Source organism: Desmodus rotundus, chromosome 12, assembly GCF_022682495.2.
Source record: "Desmodus rotundus isolate HL8 chromosome 12, HLdesRot8A.1, whole genome shotgun sequence".
Taxonomy (NCBI): domain Eukaryota; kingdom Metazoa; phylum Chordata; class Mammalia; order Chiroptera; family Phyllostomidae; genus Desmodus; species Desmodus rotundus.
In genome coordinates, this window is record NC_071398.1 from 59,644,594 (window position 1) to 59,662,529 (window position 17,936).

At 44.1% G+C, this 17,936-nt stretch overlaps 1 protein-coding gene across 2 annotated transcripts in view; it reads right to left on the reverse strand.

Annotated features, from left to right (window-relative positions):
• VAV3 (vav guanine nucleotide exchange factor 3) overlaps positions 1-17,936 on the reverse strand; it is a 273,882-nt gene that overhangs the window by 123,935 nt on the left and 132,011 nt on the right. Inside the window, exons 8-14 of one of the 2 annotated variants that reach the window (XM_045203367.3) lie at positions 16,030-16,133; positions 14,461-14,560; positions 10,738-10,833; positions 6,724-6,792; positions 4,569-4,655; positions 2,916-2,972; positions 299-384 (exon numbers count right to left, since the gene is read on the reverse strand). In XM_045203367.3, coding sequence (XP_045059302.2) covers positions 299-384; positions 2,916-2,972; positions 4,569-4,655; positions 6,724-6,792; positions 10,738-10,833; positions 14,461-14,560; positions 16,030-16,133 — 599 coding nt within the window. The remainder of the gene's footprint in view (positions 1-298; positions 385-2,915; positions 2,973-4,568; positions 4,656-6,723; positions 6,793-10,737; positions 10,834-14,460; positions 14,561-16,029; positions 16,134-17,936) is intronic. The other variant, XM_024570427.4, reaches the window with a different exon arrangement.

Genomic DNA, 17,936 nt, shown 5'->3' on the forward strand with positions numbered 1-17,936 from the left:
ATTGTTCTGTCACCTCTCCCCTCATTTTAATGTGCACTTTTCTTACCCCAGCTGACATTATATATTTGCCATTTCCCACTAAAGGATTTAAATTTGGATAAACCAATAGATACCAGAAAAGAGAGGGAATACCTAACATATCTGTATGGGAAATTTTTTATAAAAGAATAAGCTGCTTGTGCCCTTGTTTTTCTTCCTCTGTTTCCCTCCTTTGGCTGGAGAACTCGATTTTAAGGCCTTTGCAATCCTCTGATGCTAATGGCCTATTTTGAAAATGCGCACTGAACTTCCTCCTCACCTTTCCTGCTTGGCGTGCTTGTCTAACGTGGTTATCCGAATCTCCCCATCGCCCTGCGGCCGTCCGAAAAGCAGAACTGGTTGGTTCTAAAATATAAAATGTACATGTCTCAGTCTCTTCATAATCACATAAAGACAGAATGGTAGTGAGGACATTCGTTAAGAACAACTACTTTATTATACTATGCATTTTATCATTTTTACATTTTTAACACACTAACCCTATAAAGCTCAGATCTGTATGATACACTTTTAAAGACAGTCTGTCCTTGGTCATCCTAGGAGGTACACTGAGAACATTGATTCATCTCACTTGGAACCCTAATCAGGAAGTTAGCTACCAAAAGAGAGAATTAATTGTTGGAGTTCAAAGCACAAGGAAGTTACAGCAACTAATATTTATTGAGCACCCACTGTGTGCCAGCCACTGTAACAGGGCGAAATGATATAACCCCTGCCTTCATGGAACATACGTGTGGGGAAACGGATACTTACCGAAGTCAATAATTACAAATGTGCAATTGCCATGAAAGACGAGGACAGGAGGTACACAGAGCTGGGGGACCTACCTCAGCTTAGGGCATCGAGGATGGTCCCTGACTGAGATCTCAAGAATGAAAAGTTCTCACTCAATGATTAAAAATAATGAGCCATGTATGTAGGTTTCTTCCATATCGTGGTATTCTAAATGATGCTGCAATGGACGTAGGGGACATTATGCTAAGTGAAATCGACCAGACAGAGAAAAGGCAAAGACCACATGATTTCACTAATACGTGGAATCTAAAAAACAAAGAAAACAAACACACAAAACAGAAATTCATAGATACAGAGGACAAAGTGTTGGCTGCCAGATGCGGGGGCGGGGCGGGATGGGTGAAAAAGGGGAAGGGATCAAGAGGTACAAATTCCCAGTTACAAAAACAGTCACAGGGATGTAGAGTAGAGCACAGGGAAGGTAGCCAATAATTGTCATAACTGCGGTGTCAGACGGGACCAGATTCATCGGGATGGCCACTTCGTAAGTTATGCAAAAGTCTAACCACCGTGTTCACTATGTTGTTCACCCGAAACTAATGTAATATGGTATGTCAACTGTGACTGAAAAATTAAATTATTAAAAATAGAATAATGAGCCCTTTCCCCAGAAGCAGACGATAAAAATAATTTTAAGTATTTACAAGCACCTATTATACAAATTGCTGAGAGAAAAAAGAATTGACTAAAAAGTAGCACTAACATCTAGAGATTACATCTAATAAAGGAGGCATATGAAATTAGCTATATAAAAAATAAGTGTTCCCTATCAAAACCTCAATGTTTTTTTCAGAAATAGAAAACCCCATCCTGAAATTCACATGGAGTCTCAAGGGACCCTTAATAGGCAAAACAATCTTAAAAAATAACAAAGTTGGGGTCTCACGCTTCCTGATTTCAAAACTTACTGTAAAGCTATCATAATCAAAACAGTGTGGCACAGCCATGAAGACCCGCTTTGAGACTGGTGGTACAGAACGGAACACCCAGAAAGAAGTCCTCACGAATACGGTCAAATGCTTTTTGACAGGGGGCCAAGGCCACTGAGTGGGGATTCCAACAGACTGTGCTGGGGAAACTGGATATGCGCCGGCAAAGGAATGCATTGGAACCTTACCTTACAGTGTATACAAAACTGAGCTCCAAATGAATCAGAGAGCTGAGAATATAAAATGCTGAGAAGAAAACGAGGGGGGCGGTTTATGACATTGGATTTAGCGGTGATGCTCTGGATGTGACACCAAAAGCACAGGCAACAAACGCAAAGATTGGGAAGCTGGAATTAAAAATTTGGGGGTACCGAAGGCCACTATCAACCAAGTGAAAAGACAACTCACAGAGCGGGAGGAAATACTTGCAAACACAAGTGTGACAAGGACTGCTATTCTTATCAATGTACAGAAGGATGCACGCATAAAGAGTTCTTACAACTCAGCAACAACAAAACCGACAGCCATGATTCAAAAACAGGCAAAGGACTTGAACGGACATTTTCCCAAAGAAGATATGCAAATGGCCAATAAGCACATGAAAATTTGCTCACTACCACTAATTATTAGGGAACTGAAAAGTAAAAAACCACACTGAGATATGACTTCACACCCACTTGGGTGGATATTATTTTTGTAAAAATTTTGGTAAGAAACAGGAGATATTGGAACTCCTGTGCATTGCTGATGGGAATATAAAACGGTGCAACCACCGTGGGAAACAATATGGCTATTCCTCAAAAAATTAAACACAGAATTACTGTACAATCCAGCAATTCTGCTTCTGGGTGTATAACCAGAAGAAGTGAAAGCAGGGTGTCAAGAGATATTGCCGCACCCACATTCACAGCGGCACTACTCCCAACGGCCAAAGGGAAGCGGCCCACATGTCCACAGACAGATGGGCAGACATAAAAACATGGGGTGTGTCCAATCGATGCTATATTATTCAACCTTAAAGAGGAAATTCTTGTTTAAAAAAGAAAAGGAGGACACTCTGACACCCGCAACAACATAGATGCACGCGGAAGACGTCCTGCTTCAGGAAACAAGCCAGCCTCCAGAGAACAAACAGTGCGTGATTCCACTTACGTGTGGTTCCCACAGTGTCAGATTCATAAAGACAGGAAGTAGGGTGGTTGCCAGGGGCTGGGGGCGGGGAAATGAAAATACAGAGCTTCAGTTTCGAGAGAAGAAGGAGTTCTGGAGGTGGACGGTGGTCTTGGCTACACAGCAATATGAATGTACTTTCATGTCACAAAACCGTACATTTCAAAATGGTAAATTCAATGTTCCATGCATTTTACTACAGTTTTTTTAAAAAATGCTAAATGGCTGTCCAGGCAACATGCTAGGTCATCACAAAGAGAAAGAAAAACTATAAAACTATAGTTTTATAGAAAGAAAAAACTATAGAAAGAAAAACTATAAAAAAAAGAATGTTTGGTAAACTGGAGACCTTCTAACGCAGCAGGGCAGGTGCAAGGTGAAGTGCGTGGGCCGTTCAGGAAAATCACAGAGGGATGTAAATGTCATGCTAAGGAACGCTGACAGTCCTAAAGGCCACAGAAAATTTTGACCAGTTTGGGAAAGACAGTGACCTGAGAAATCCACCTTTGGAAATGCAACTATGGGAAGAGATGGTGACAGGTGACTCGCTGGAAAGGAGGCAGGTGAGGTCTGGAAGCGAGGAAGCTGCCATAGATGTGAAAAGAAAGAGACAGACGCAAGATGTTTCAGAGAAGCAGGCGATACAACTGCTCTACCAAGCAAAGCCTCTTAAATCCATGTCTCCACTTCCACTGCCCACAGCTTAACACAGGCCTCCCTCCTCTCTCTTAAAATAACCTCGACAAGGTACAGCTCTGGCTGCTACAAGGGCTTCTTGAAATGCAAATCAGACTGTAAACCGCTCAGATAAAAACCTCCCACCAGCTTCCAACTGCAATCACCACAAAACCCCACCTCAGCACTGCGACCTAGTGATCTACAGAACTGTGTTGTGGGGTCCTCCCCTTCTCCCCCCCACACCCCCTTCAGAGCCCCCCACTCTGCCTTTCTCTCTCAATCTCCTGCCACTCCAGTGTCTGGACCTGCCCCTGGCTGTTACTCATCTCTGGGTGTTTCTCTGCCTGGTGTCCTCTCCCCAGCCCCGCCCACCCCATCCTTCTGCCACTGGCCTCTTCTCACGTTTCAGGTTCAAGAGGCAAATGACTCAGAAGGGCTTTTTCTGACTGTTGTATCCAAACCAGGACTCTCCTTTCACCCCTGGTTGTATCGCCCTGTGCACAGCACTATCTCAAAATAGCATTTTCAAACCCTCTCTGTACCGTTGCCTCCACCAGGACACCGTGTGGTTTGGAGTTACAGCCCCAGCCCCAAGCAAAGTGTCTGGCACATGGCAGTCACCCAGCAAATACACATAAAATGAGAAAACACACAGGAATCAGCCACAAGCACCTCCGGGGTGAGGCAGAGAAGAGAAACGAGGGACTCCGAGGTTCAGGATTTGACTGCTGGGCAGAAGACGCAGTGTGGTCACGGTGAGAGTGACAAGGGATGGCAGAAGGTCCCTGGACAGTGATTTGTCACAGGTGCCACTAGACATCCACGTGGAGGCTCCCACACCGGAATCAGAAGAAAAACTAGCATGAGAAACTTTATTTTTTCTTCCACCACAACTCTGGGAGTGCCCCCCAATGTGCGGGTTAGGGGAGCTGGAAGAAACGGATGATAATTACATACCAGATTTTCTATAGAGAGCTGAAACTGCTTAATTTCACGAAGGGTCTCATTATCTCTCTTCACTTCATTCACATATTGTGCCAAGTCCTAAAGAATAAAGAGATGGGGACAAAAAGAAGGCACGATAAGATCGGAGAAGAGATGAGAACCACTTGAAAGAAAACACATCATTAATTTCATGAGCTGCAAAAGTAGACCGCGGCTTTCCGATGCCAATCAAATGAACACCTGACCAATCAAAGCTGCTCATCAAGAGCAACTTAAAAATGTCTGCAGGACCGCTGGGAAGACTGGAGCGCTGTCACCTCCACGCGCCTGAGAAGGGTCAGGATAAAAAACAAAATATACTCCCACGCAGAACAACAGGTCAGAAGCATGGGAATTCCAAAGACATGAGCATCAGACCTTGAGAGAATTACATCTTACATGGGATGGAATAAGTGCAATAATACTGGCTCAGTGGAGCCCTGGCTGGGTAGCTCAGCTGGTTAGAGCATCATCCTGATACACCAAAGCTGTGGGTTCGATCCTCAGTCAGGGCACATACGAGAATCAACCAGTGAATGCATGAGTAAGTGGGACAACAAATAGATGTGCCTCTCTCCCTCTCTCTCTCCCTCCCCCCCCCCGCCATCTTCCTCTCTCTAAAAATCAATAAATAAATTTTAAAAGGTTAAATACTCAGCAGGGAGGAAAAAGTCACTCAAAGCTCAAAGCTAGACGGTGAATCTGGCAGGACTGTTTTCTGCAATCAGCTAGTCTTTACTCCTGAGAGCATTCAGTCAAGGAGCCAGTTCCCTCTGAAGATTTAATAACAAAGGAGAAGGAAAGGAGAGAAAGCAAAGAGAACTCGGCGAATTAAGTGACCAGATAACGCTGGCCCTGTGGCTCCAGGGGTCGCAGTCGCCTATTTTAAAACGTCTGTTCTCATTTTTGAGGAAACATCAGCTAATCTCTCTACCCTGTAACTAGCTATTTTTATTTTATGTGCTCTAGATTTTTCCTGTTTTCTAGGTTCTCTCTCCTCCCTCCATTCTCTTCAATTCATCTGAAACAGTAGGAACAGAACTGTGACAAAAAGCAGCCTCTAACTTTGTTCTAAATGAAAGTCAGACTTTTCATAGGATATATCTACAATACCAACACTTTCTCTATAAATTACACGTGGTGTGATTTTTTTTATAGCCATAAATAACTGTGGGGTGTTTCCTGACAGGGCACTAAAGCCAGCTCACTGGCTGAGCTAACTCTGAAAGTCTCAGGGACACAGAGAAGTCCTCACCATTGTCCCGAGCAGAGTCACACTGGCATTTTGTTTGGAGGACACATTTGCTTATGTTTCAAATTAGGGACAAATACTGCTTTCAAAGTCCAAGTCCAGCAAAACATGGAAAGTGGGGTTTATAGATTCCCCCATAGGTTCAAAAAGTCTACCTCCAGCTACTTACTGCTCTTGACTTTCAGATTCCCTGAAAATAGGAACCCAAACTGAAGCTCATGGATGCTGGAGCACGGCGCCCACCAAGGGGACCCTGGCAGATAGCCTCACCTGAGAAAACAAGTCACACCTGCGTTCTGAAGTCGCCAGCTTTCTGTTAGTCACCACACAGAAAATGTTGCAGAGAACCACGTTCGTGGTGTCACATTCCTGGTGGTTATGGATGTTGTCATTGGTTCGTAAATAACAAAAGTTATATTTTAATATACCTCCTGGTTTTACGTGTTTTGTCTAACAATTAAATTCATGCAAGTATACCCATTTCAGTTAAAAATATCTAGCTCTTGCCCTGGCTGGTGTGGCTCAGTGGATTGAGTCCTAGCCTGTGAACCAAAGGGTTGCTGGTTCAATTCCTAGTCAGGGCACAGGCCTGGGTTGCAGGCCAGGTCCCCAGTAGGGAGCGCACAAGAGGCAACCACACACTGATGTCTCCCTCTCTTTCTCCCTCCCTTCCCCTCTCTCTAAAAATAAATAAAATCTTTTTAAAAAATTTCTAGCTTTCCCCACCAAAATAAAACTTTACAAATACTAATACATATTATAATGTATTAGTATTTGTAAATGTTAACATGCCACACACGCGTATGAACAGTTTGTAGTCTCTTGTTTCCAGGCAAGAGTGAAAAACACAAAGCAGGTCACGGCGCGCTGCTTTACCTTCATAGCGTCGAGGGCCAGTTTCAGATTTGCCTTCTCGACAGGGTCGGTGGTGTGCTTGACCAGCTCCTGTTCAGAAGACACAGTTTAGTACTATTTTCATCAAATTAACACCCAAACATAAGAAAGAAAACACCTAAGAACAAACCCTTTTGTGCAGACTTGGTGCAGCCACAGACAGTGTGGCGTTTCCTCGAACAATTAAAAATGGAGCTGCCTCAGGACCCAAACCACGCCAACGCAGCGCGCACAGACCTCACGCGTCTTCGCCCACACCCTGCTCTTGCACGGTGGCTCGTCTGTCTGTCTACCCATGTCAGCCAGAGTGAGCGGTCTCCCAGACACCCTGTGGCATCCTTCCCCTGGAAGCCACCCTCCCCGCGTGACCTTGGTAGGGCCCTTCTCCTTTCAAACAGGTCCCTATCACAGGTTTCTGCACGGCCTTCTGGTCACCTCTCTGCAGTCTGTTCACCCCACCGGCAGCAGACCCGGGATTCTAAAATGGGAGCCAGACCCTGTCTCCACCCTGTTTGTACTTCGGTGCTGCCAACAAAGGCTTCAGGTCGTCACCTGTACCTCTTAGACGCCCCCCCACCCCGTGATCTGAATTCTGCACCCTTCGCCCAAGTTCTCTCTCCGCTCCCCACCCCCCAACACCTATGTTCTCCCCACACTAAATCAGCTGCAATTCTCAAACACAATTCTCCTGTCTGAACCCACTGGGCATGCTGTCTTCTCTCCTTAGAGAGCTCCTCCTCTCTGATCCACCTGTCAACCTCTTATTCTACCTTCAAAGCCCATTTCAAGAATCACTTCTCTGTGAAGCTTTCTGTGATGGACGTCAAGTACGCAGCCTCCGCAGGCATGATTAACAAGGTCTTTATTTGTGCCACCTGTGTGCCTGCGCATGCCCGTCACATTGTGTTGTACTCGGCAGCTTGCACTTCATTTTCCAGCCTAAACAGTGAGCTTCTCCAGTGCGGGGAGGCTGTTTTGTAGCCTGAGTACCTAATGCTGTGTGTGCAGCCGGGAGCCCTCAGGAATCTTTGCTGAATTTAACACCAATCGTGCTATTAAATCTGTTCAGTGTAGTAAACTTGTCAAGTTTACATGTTTTTACTTCTATTTTTACGTTTCCTTTATTAAATATTAAATTATTCTCAAAGTTGCAAATTCCCCACTCTTAAATATTCTAATTTTATCATCCTGCGATTTCAACTCATAAAGCGTTCCAAAAATGACTAGCCCAGTAAAGTGTCGTAGTAAGTAGGAAATGTTCACACTCATACCCCATGTATTCAACAAATTTATAAACATCTGACAAGTAAATTCTACTCTAGACTATTCTGAGATGGAAACATACTTCTAGAATTTTTATCTAGGTGTGGCACCCCACATAAAATGTTTCCTGTTTTAAGAAATCGTCATGGGAAAGAAGGTATTCTTTCTGTGACAATTCACCTGTGCAAATAATAGCAAAGCGGATTATGCCCCCCAGCTCCACACTGGCTGCATAACGTCAGGGGTGTCTCCGGCACTGCCTGCCGCCTACACCTGGAACCGGCCATCTGGGTTGATGGAGTTCCATTCACGCTACAACCTCTCCTTTCCTCTTAGACGCGCGCAGTTGGTTCTAGCCATGCCTCATTGCTTTCACATTTTCTGCTCCTAAGAATGGTTCTGGTATTTCACAGTGTACGGCCATGGTAAACTTACTGGCAAATAATTTTTAAAACTGCTTGATCTTTTACTTTTCATTCTCTTTTCTTTCCTCCTGGCAGCCCATATGTAGGTGTCACATTAATCTTTGAGGAAATATACAGGTCGGATGCATTACAACCTCAAATATTCTATGTTTCTGCCCTGGCTGGTGTAGCTCAGTGGACTGAGTGCCAGCCTGCGAACCAAAGAGTCACTGGTTCGATTCCCAGTCAGGGCACGAGACTGGGTTGCAGGCCAGGTCCCCAATAGGGGGTGCACTAGAGGCAACCACACATTGATGTTTCTTTCCCTTTCTCCTTTCCTTGCCCCCTCTCTAAAAATAAATAAATATTTTTTTAAAATTCTACATTTCAAAAAATGCCTGATTCCACTGAAATCTCTGAGGCCTAAGAATCCAACTCAAGCTACCCATCATCATGGTTTCATTTCTTGCTTTACTGAAATCACTAATGGGTAATATCTGTACCATTTCTATCTGAGTCTGCTACACAAGCTCATTACTGTAGCTTTCACCTTTCTCTGAGGCCTTGTCTACAAAAAGACGGGGCAGGGAGTCTGATCCAAGCCAGCTACACAACTAATTTAACTAAACTGGGATTTGTATCTCCTTATAATTCAACGGTTCAAGTTCAAACATTTCTCAATGACATTTATTTATATAAGTCAAAATAAACGTGCATATCTGCAATAGCCAAATGGTAAAAGCACCCAAATGTGCCTGGATGGGTGAATGGACAGACAGAAGTGTGGTGTGCGCCTAACGGAATGTTCCCTGGCCTTAAGGAAGGACATGCTGGCGCGTGAATGCACCCTGAAGATAAGGCACCCACCAAAGGGCAAGTATTGGATGACTGTGCTGATGGGGGGCATTTAGAACAGTCAGATTCACAGAGGCGAGGAGAATGCCTGCCGCCAGAGGCTAGGGGCAGTTAGTGTCTCCTGGGGGGTAGTTGCAGCACAAATGAGAAAGTTCTAGGGACGGATGGGGGTGGCGGCTGCACAACAAGGTGAAGGCACTTGGTGCCACTAAACTGTACACTTCAAAAGGGTGAAATGGTAAATTTCTTATCTGTTTTCCTACAGTAAAAATATGTGTATGTGGTGCCTATTAAGAAAATTGTCATGGAACTAAACATACTTTCGAAATTTAAAATATAAAACAATCCAGGAGGATTTAGGAAAACGTTTGCTAAATTTCATACAAGCACAGGCATAGTTTATACTTTGATAAGTCTGTCTAAAACCTTACAAATGACAAAAATAGATGTTTCTTGAAAACTGCACTTTCTCAATTCTTCAATTGATATTTGACTATACCAAATTACAAAATAAATTGTTATCTTATTTTGGACATGTCTTTAGTTCTGTGATGTCTCAGAAATGGATTGCCTTACTCTTTCTTATTATTTTTTCATAAAATTCAATTTGATTAAGTTGCTCTGAGGTTAGTCCTCATAAATGTTTAAATGCATTTTTAAGAAATAATCAGGGTTTGAATTTTTCTGATTTCTCAGTAGAACAAAAATAGAGATGACTAATAATTCTGTGGCTACAGTTTAAGAAATTTAATATACAAGATGTACAAAGCACAGGAGACTCAAAATAATATTTCACATACAGGTAGTAGGTCTTTTTAAAATAACATTCCACAAGCATCAGCTGAGTTGACCGGCTAACACAGTGAGACATTTCTCTAGAGCGGAATAATGGGTCTCCTGGTACAGCTATCAAATTAAATTTATAAGACTCTCCACCCTCATTAGAGGACTAACCGTGGAAACCGTAAGCTTTGGGGTTATAACAAGAATCACTTCAAAATAAATGTAGCCTTATGATAATATACGGTGGCAGAAAGCCAAACAGAACGTGACACAATTGTCTTCAGCGTATGGTGATGAGGCGAAAGGTCTAACAGAATGAACCTGCAAAGTTCAGGTGTATCACAATATTGAGATTCTAATAAGCGATTATTACTAACTACAAAGGACTTGGCTGAAGGGATCTTTTTATTTGTTTTGCCATGTCATTTTTTTTTTAATTTTTAAATTTTGTTTGGAGCCAGTTCTGTTGAAAGGATGTGAAATGCAATTTGAGAAAGACACAGAACCATCTTTGCTAGAAGGAAGGAAAGGCTCTGGCTGATCTACTATTTCCCACTTAACTCTGCTAAAAATTGACATTGTAAGGGGGTCAGGCCCCAGACAGGGAATACCTGGCGTGTAGTTAATGCTTCATTAATATTTTGTTGAATAAATAAATGAACAAATGAACAAACAGTTCTAACTTACACACCTGAAGGAGAAGGTGATACTTTAAGACACGCTGCATCGGGACCACAAGCAAATCCCGAAGAGTGAACTTCCCATTATTGGCTCGCTTGGAACATTCCTAGTGAAACGAGTTTTTAGAAAAACATTTGTTAAAAACTTTGTTGCTTTATCAAAGGGAGTCATAAAACAGCCATGAAAAGACGCAAAGGCCATGAACAAAACTGTTATTGTGTGATAAATATCTTCTTTTCCTTCTTAACAAGCCTCCTTTCTAAAAAATGGAAGTACCTTCAATTAAAACCCAAAAAAAACCAACCAACCTTGGAGCATTTCAGCTCTAAACATGAATCGGTGAGTAGAACCAGGGTCTCCCTCCACTCGCACTGACAGCGCTGCCTTTTACGAGTCTCGCCCAAACTCGACCCACCCAATCCGCCCCGTGCCTCCTCACCACCACGCCTTGGTTCTTTCCCTTCTCTCCACCAGCTAGCTGCGTGCTCTGTCCAGTTTCCATCCAAATTCACCGCCCTCTTCAAGAACCGTACTTCTAGGCCTTCTGTAACAATTGCAATCGCAATGCTGCTCTCGCTCTGTGCCTGGTAGGTCTTTCAGTCATCGCGGTCCACAACACCTTCCCCAATGCACTTCCATACCCCCACGAGTCTAGGATTTGCTTTGTAAGTATTCGCTGAACCGAATGCACTGGAAGATCGACTCCAGAAATATGCTCAAGGAGAAACCTGACACTGGATTCAACTGTTCTGAAGGCCTCAGGCATTTTCTCTTCAGTTTCACACTCTTCTTCCTTAAAAGTTTATATTAAACTAGCATTGACTTGTTTGTTCTCTGGATATCAGTCATGACCTTGAGGCAAATAGTTTAAAGTATCAAAGCCTGAATTTAAATCAAGGTTGGCAACTCCTGGATGTGTGACCTGGAGCAAGTTGCTTTTCTGATTTTACTGTTTCTCACATATCTATAGTGTAGTTCCGAAAAAAAAAAAACCAACAACATTTATAAAAAGATTATTATTAGCAGGTAAGTTAATGAGTCCAAAATCCTCAGACAATTGTGCATCCCAGATGGAAGAATCCGGAAGGAGTTCAGGAAAGGGGTTACGTTCGAGGAAGTAGTCCTTAGCTCGTGCCCTAGTGTCCCTTTGCCCACACCGAGCTTTTCTGGAACGTAAAACTATGTGTCATCAGAGGCTACCAAGCAAACCCCACTAGCGGTGAATTAATGACCATGGTGAATTAATGAGGGCTTGACGACAGGTCTTAAGCAAGAAGAAATGTTAGCTCATGTCTCGTCAATTGCAGTGGGTCACTGGAAAGAAAACTGTTTTAACTGAGTCATTGCTTCTACAGATTATCAAGTGTTCTGGCTCATGGGCCTCACATAGGAGGTTAAACTGTTAATTCTATTGTAATGAATGGGTCTCAACTCCCTATTGCATTTTAAACTCCTTAAAGTTGAGTTCGTCTCTTACACTTCCTGTATTATGGCATTTTAACAAAGCGTTAGGAACAGAAAGTTTATACTCTTAAAATTCACTTTATGTGATGGAAGTCCATTTAAAAACTGTTGGGGGAGAAAGTAGTTCCTCTCAGTCACCAGTTACAGGCTCAGAAAGTAAAGAAACTCAACATGGCTGGTGTTTTCCTACAACCAGGGGCCTGAGACAGAGGTGTGAAATGTTTACCAGCATTGAACATAAAGGAAGAGAAGAAATGATTCCTCCCACACACCCAGTCACATGCTTAGCCCAAACTCCTATTCTAACCAAGAAGATTCAATAAATTAGGGATGAGCCAGCTTGCGGAGCAAGATATAGAGACTCTATTACCCTTAACCCCATTTCTCTTGGTTCCAAGGTAGAGAAGAAAAAGAAAAAATACGAGAGCAAAATCACCACAAAAGGGAGGATGTGAAGCAGGCAGAGAGAGACCAAGAGTCAGGCAGCTTCACCTCCACAAGCTAGGACTTGCAGGGGACGGGTGCAGCCGAGAGCATCTGTCAAGGCGTCACAGAGGGTATCTGGTTAGACACTTCCAACTGGCCTGTGGTCACTGGGAGGGGAAGGGCAGTTGGACAGCCAGCAGCACCTCGCCCTGCACGTAGTGAACACAGCCTGAGCTCCTCCCTTCCCCTGAGGGTGGCAGTGACTGCAGAAGCTGGGTACTTCACGTCCCAGAGGAGCGTCACCGGGCGGGACTTTGACAGTGACTCTGAAAGATGGGGCGGGAACATTCAAACAACTCTGAGAATACGATGGAGGGGTGACGGACAATTTGATCACTCACTCCTGTCTTGAGTCAGAATTTGTATTTTTTTTTTTGAAACTGCTTTAATAACAGCTCTATTAGGGACGAGGTGCAGAAGTTGTAAGTTTTATCTTACCCTCGTATTTTATTTTAAATCAAGGTGGCTTCTAGTTCTACACTTACGAGGCGCCATTCTCCAAAAGTGAGGAGGAGCCCTTGGCGCTAACAAGGTTGTCGGGGTGCTGTCCAGGGGTGACTCCAACTGCCTCCAGACATAAGGTCCGAGTCACCAGAGGATTGTGAGAGGTGAGGAAAACGACCCATGATGGAGAGTCAGCACAGTTACTCAGTGGCCTGGTGCTATGCGAACTTTCTCACCAGGAGCCCCCTGTGTGGGAGGTAGGAATTAGGAAACCCTATCAGGTCCGCCAAAACAGTGCGGGGATCTGATGTGGAAATCATCTGCCTCTTTGTTCCCCTGTTCATCACCTGACCTCCCCACTACACTGGACAAAAAGCAGCAAAGAGGATGTAGCCAACGATGGCGCGCAGAGCCATTGAAGAGCTGACTGGCTGGCTCTACCTGAAATTTAAGAAAATCCAAACATACAGGTAATATATTTGAGGTGACAATTCATAGAACATATAAATAATCATTTTTCAAAAGTTCGTTGAAAGTGCAAAGTCTTCTCGTGAAAAAGAGTAGATGGGCAGACAGAAAAGACCTAACAAGCTCCCAGACTTACTTTCCACCGTTACCACGCACTCCGTTTTCAATGACCTACAAGCCATTTCTCTAACTTCCCCATCTCTTTTGGGCAAGGCATACCAATGCTTCCAGAATGTCCTCCTTAGAATCTCATCTGTGAAGACTCACGCCCCTCCTCAGTGACCTAACTCCACACCCCTGCAGCGAAATCCCCCACCGTCCGCCTACGCTGAAGCCTCACTCACGGAGCCCTGTCCACTGGGGCTTGCCACTCACCTCCTTCCCCCATTATATCTGCGTCTGTCTTGTCTTCCTCCTCATGGGCATGGCCCATGCCCTTCCTTCTGCTCCTGCCCCTAAATGCCTGACACTTTTAATGAACACTTTAAATCTCAAATACATTATCTCACTGTATCTTACTTGCCCTGTACCTCTGACATCCCAGGGAGCAAATGGCTCACAGTGTCCCCAAACCTCGCCCTCCAAGCCCTGACACAAGGGGAGTAAGTGTATCTGTCTCAGTCGTGAGGACCTACTGAGATGCTGCACAGGGAACATGGAGCCACAGCCTTAGGTGTTGCTACTGCTATTACTGGTACGGCATTGCTATCTTACAGAGCCATCTATACATACACCGTAGGACAATGACGTGAAATTGTATTTAGAACGCGTGGGGCAATTAACCACCGCACTGATCATGGAAAGGAGCCCACTGCTTCACAGTCCTCTCACGATAGACACACACATACACACACACACACACAGCAGGCACCTCCAGCTTCAGTTTGACGTCTTCTTTCATCTTCGCAATGTTGTCTAAACTCGAGATGGCCAACTCCACCGCACTGCAGTACTGCCCATAAATAACCAGCCTGGAGGGAAGGAGACAGGGGGAGGCGGCGGTGGGACACGGAAGGGCAGCGAGGCCGCAGCGCCATCTCTCTGGAGCCGCCGATCCGAACCCCCTCCTGCCGAGGTCGCCCTGGGCAAAGTGCAATCTCCCCGCACCTCAGCTTTGCCACTTCTTCTCAACACGCGCCTCCCATATGGCCGCAGAATGAGGGTCACTTCTATGTATGGTATGAAAGAGCGGCTATTCTTATTTCTAAATTTGAATGGGATTCATTCCACGTACATTTTTATAGCAGGTGGGTTTTAAAACCTGGCTTAACGGCTGTTGGTGTTGAGTACAAATACATATCACAGAACAAAATTTATAATTTCTGTGTAAGTTTCTACTGTAGAAATGTCTCCTCACTATGTTTGACACCTGTAACTAATACAAAACCGCATGTCAACTGTAAAGCTCCTATTACAGATCAACTTTTTACTGTTTACTCACACTCAGAAAGTGTTATTTCATACTACAGTTTTATTGTAATCACCACTTTTGACTCCATTCAAAAATAAGCCTCCTACTCCTTCCACATCATCTGAGAAGTGGAACGAGAGGCCTGAGCTGTCCTGGGTACAAGGTGAGTCACACGGCGTGGATTCTGAGCCTGCTTCAGAACGGGTGTCTCGGGAGGAATACAGACATTTTGCAAAGAGACCAGGTAATCTGTTCCTTAAACTCTCCATTAGAAAAAAACTACTAATAAGTTAATATTTATCTCATTGTTGATGCAAAGAAATTTATTAGCCACCTCTCAGTACTAGGAATGATAGGGCTTGGTTTAAAATTATAAGCAAATTCCTAATTCATATGAGTTGTTCAGAAGATTTTTTTTTCAAGCTTACAACTGACTTTAGCTGTGAATCTAACACTCCATAATGGAGAGTGATAAAATATTAGGGTTGGAAAAAGTAATAGGTACCAGCTAAGCCACACCTTACATTCCCAGATGGAGGAAGCTCAAAGTGTTAACATGACTTCTGGAAACCCACTGGACTCGAGTTACAGGGCTGTGCCCTGACCGCTACGGCTCGGTTGGTTGGGCGTCATCCCACAAAGCAAAAGGTCTTCCGTTGGACCCCTGGTCAGGACACATGCCCGGGTTGTGGGCCGGGAACCAACCGATGTTTCTCTCTCACATCAATATTTCTCTCCCTCTCTTTCTCCCTCCCCCCCCCTTCTGTAAAAATAAATCAGTAACTTTTTAAAGAGTTACAGGGCTACAAAAGGATCTACACAGATTTGGTGTGCAGAAGTCTGGATGCTTCTTGCTTTTCCCTTCTTTTTTCTCCCCCCAATACACATATAGAGCTCCAACTGCCGCCCGGAGGTCCCCTGCCCCATTTCCTCGTCACTGCTCAGATGGTGTCTGTGCGTGAGCAGTGTTAATACTACCCGAACTACGATGACAAACTGACAGCATGAAATTTAAAATTCCAAGGTTACCTTTCCTTGTAGTTAATGAAAATTTGATACAAATTCTGGTCATTTTTATTTACAATGGAATCATGAATTTCTTGCATTAAGTTCCGATGCACTTTTACAAGTTCCTTAGAAAAGAAAACAAACATTAAAGCCAGTTAGAAATCAGAACCCCCCCAAAAAACGTAACCCCAAACCCTGAATCCCTGTTGGGGCTAGACCTGCCATTCAAGGCTATGCTGAATGCCCTCAGAATATAAACCTGCTTCGTCAGTAAATGGGAGGGAGAGGAGGGGGTGGAGCAGAAATGGGAGAGAAGGAGGAGGGGGCAGGGGAGGGAGGAGGGAGGGAGAGTGACAGGCCATGTACATGGGAAATAGCGATTTCAGATCTGACTTGAAATGCCAGTGTCCTGTGTGGGGAAAAATTATTTCACTAGTCATTAAAGGATAATTTATTCCTTGTAGAAAAATATGTGCAGCTCATTCTCATTTGTAATAACTTTGAATTTTTAAATACAATTACCCAAGTGCTTCATGTTTTATTGACAAGATAAGCAATGACCCACGTCCTTGGGACGTGAAAATGCAGGTCTGTGCTTTGGCCAGTTCGTGGTGCCCAGTGCTCGGCTGACAACAATCAGGCTCAATTACTTGAAACCAGACAATTTGTGGCAGAAATAAGGAGCAAATAAATTGCAGTAGGCAGTTTATTAGCGACTCAAAGGTCAGAATTTCACCTTTTTCCTGATAAGCAGGTAATTCTCAGCCTGACGGTAAATACATGTCGCAGCCAGGAAAGGAGGACATTGGGGTCAAGGGGCCAATGCCCTGCTGTCTGTCCCCGTGCCCGGAGGCACTCAGGAGGGCAGACAGGGATCAGGAACGTGGGGCCTGCCATTCTGCTAAGGAACATGGAAAGGCCGTGAGAATAGCTGTCCAATGGGCCCGCAGGGACAGTGGCCATGCTTAGGGCATTCGAGAGCCTCCTCTTCCTAGGACGTGCACCTTGTTTCATCCTAAACATGCACCTGACTTCCTGACCTTCTTTCCCTGCCACCTTACTAATCGATGAGGATGTCTTCATTTGGCCAAAATCAAGGACAAGAACAATGTGTCACCACTATACCGACTGGTGCGTGTCAACAGTTAACATAAGAGAATCAAAATATAAGGGACCACTAGCCCTGGCCGGGTAGCTCAGTGGGTTAGAGTGTCATCCCTATAAGCCAAGGTTGCAGGTTCGATCCCTGGTACCCCTGCACATATAAGAAGCAACCAATGAATACATCAATAAATGGAACAACAAATCAATGACTCTTTCTTTTGCTTTCTTTCTCTCTCCCTCTCAAATCAATAAATAAAACACTTAAAATAGATACAAGCAAGCCTATACATAAAAGCTTACATATTATCTATAAAAAGCTATATATTAAAACCAAAGCCAGTGCTAGAAGTCTAAGAACTTGAGTGTTGCCTAGCATGACCTCAGTTAGCATAGCATCTGGCTGGCTTCAATGCTTCCAAGTAAATGTGCTTTTAGGATTATAAGATAATTGAAAGGTGCTCTGAAACTTGAAATGCTTATATAAACCTAAAAAAAAAACTTCCTCACATATTACCATTAAAATGGACTGTTGAATCCTAAGGAAGCAGGGCACTTCAGAAACAGGAGTTAAGGTTGGTACAACAGGAAGCAGAGAAAGGACAGTGGAGGGTGGAAGGAAGTCGAGGAGACGGGAGGAGTCACAACAGTGTCCACACAAGGGGTCGAGGGGCTGGAGGAGTGTAGGGCAGTGAGCGGGGCAGCCAGGGACTCTCCCAAGACAGAGACCGGAGCCCCTATTTAACTGAGATGCCTTGTCATGACCAGCACTTAAGGAAAATACATCAATCGCATCCACATGTCTTTTGCAGGTATTTTGAGTGACT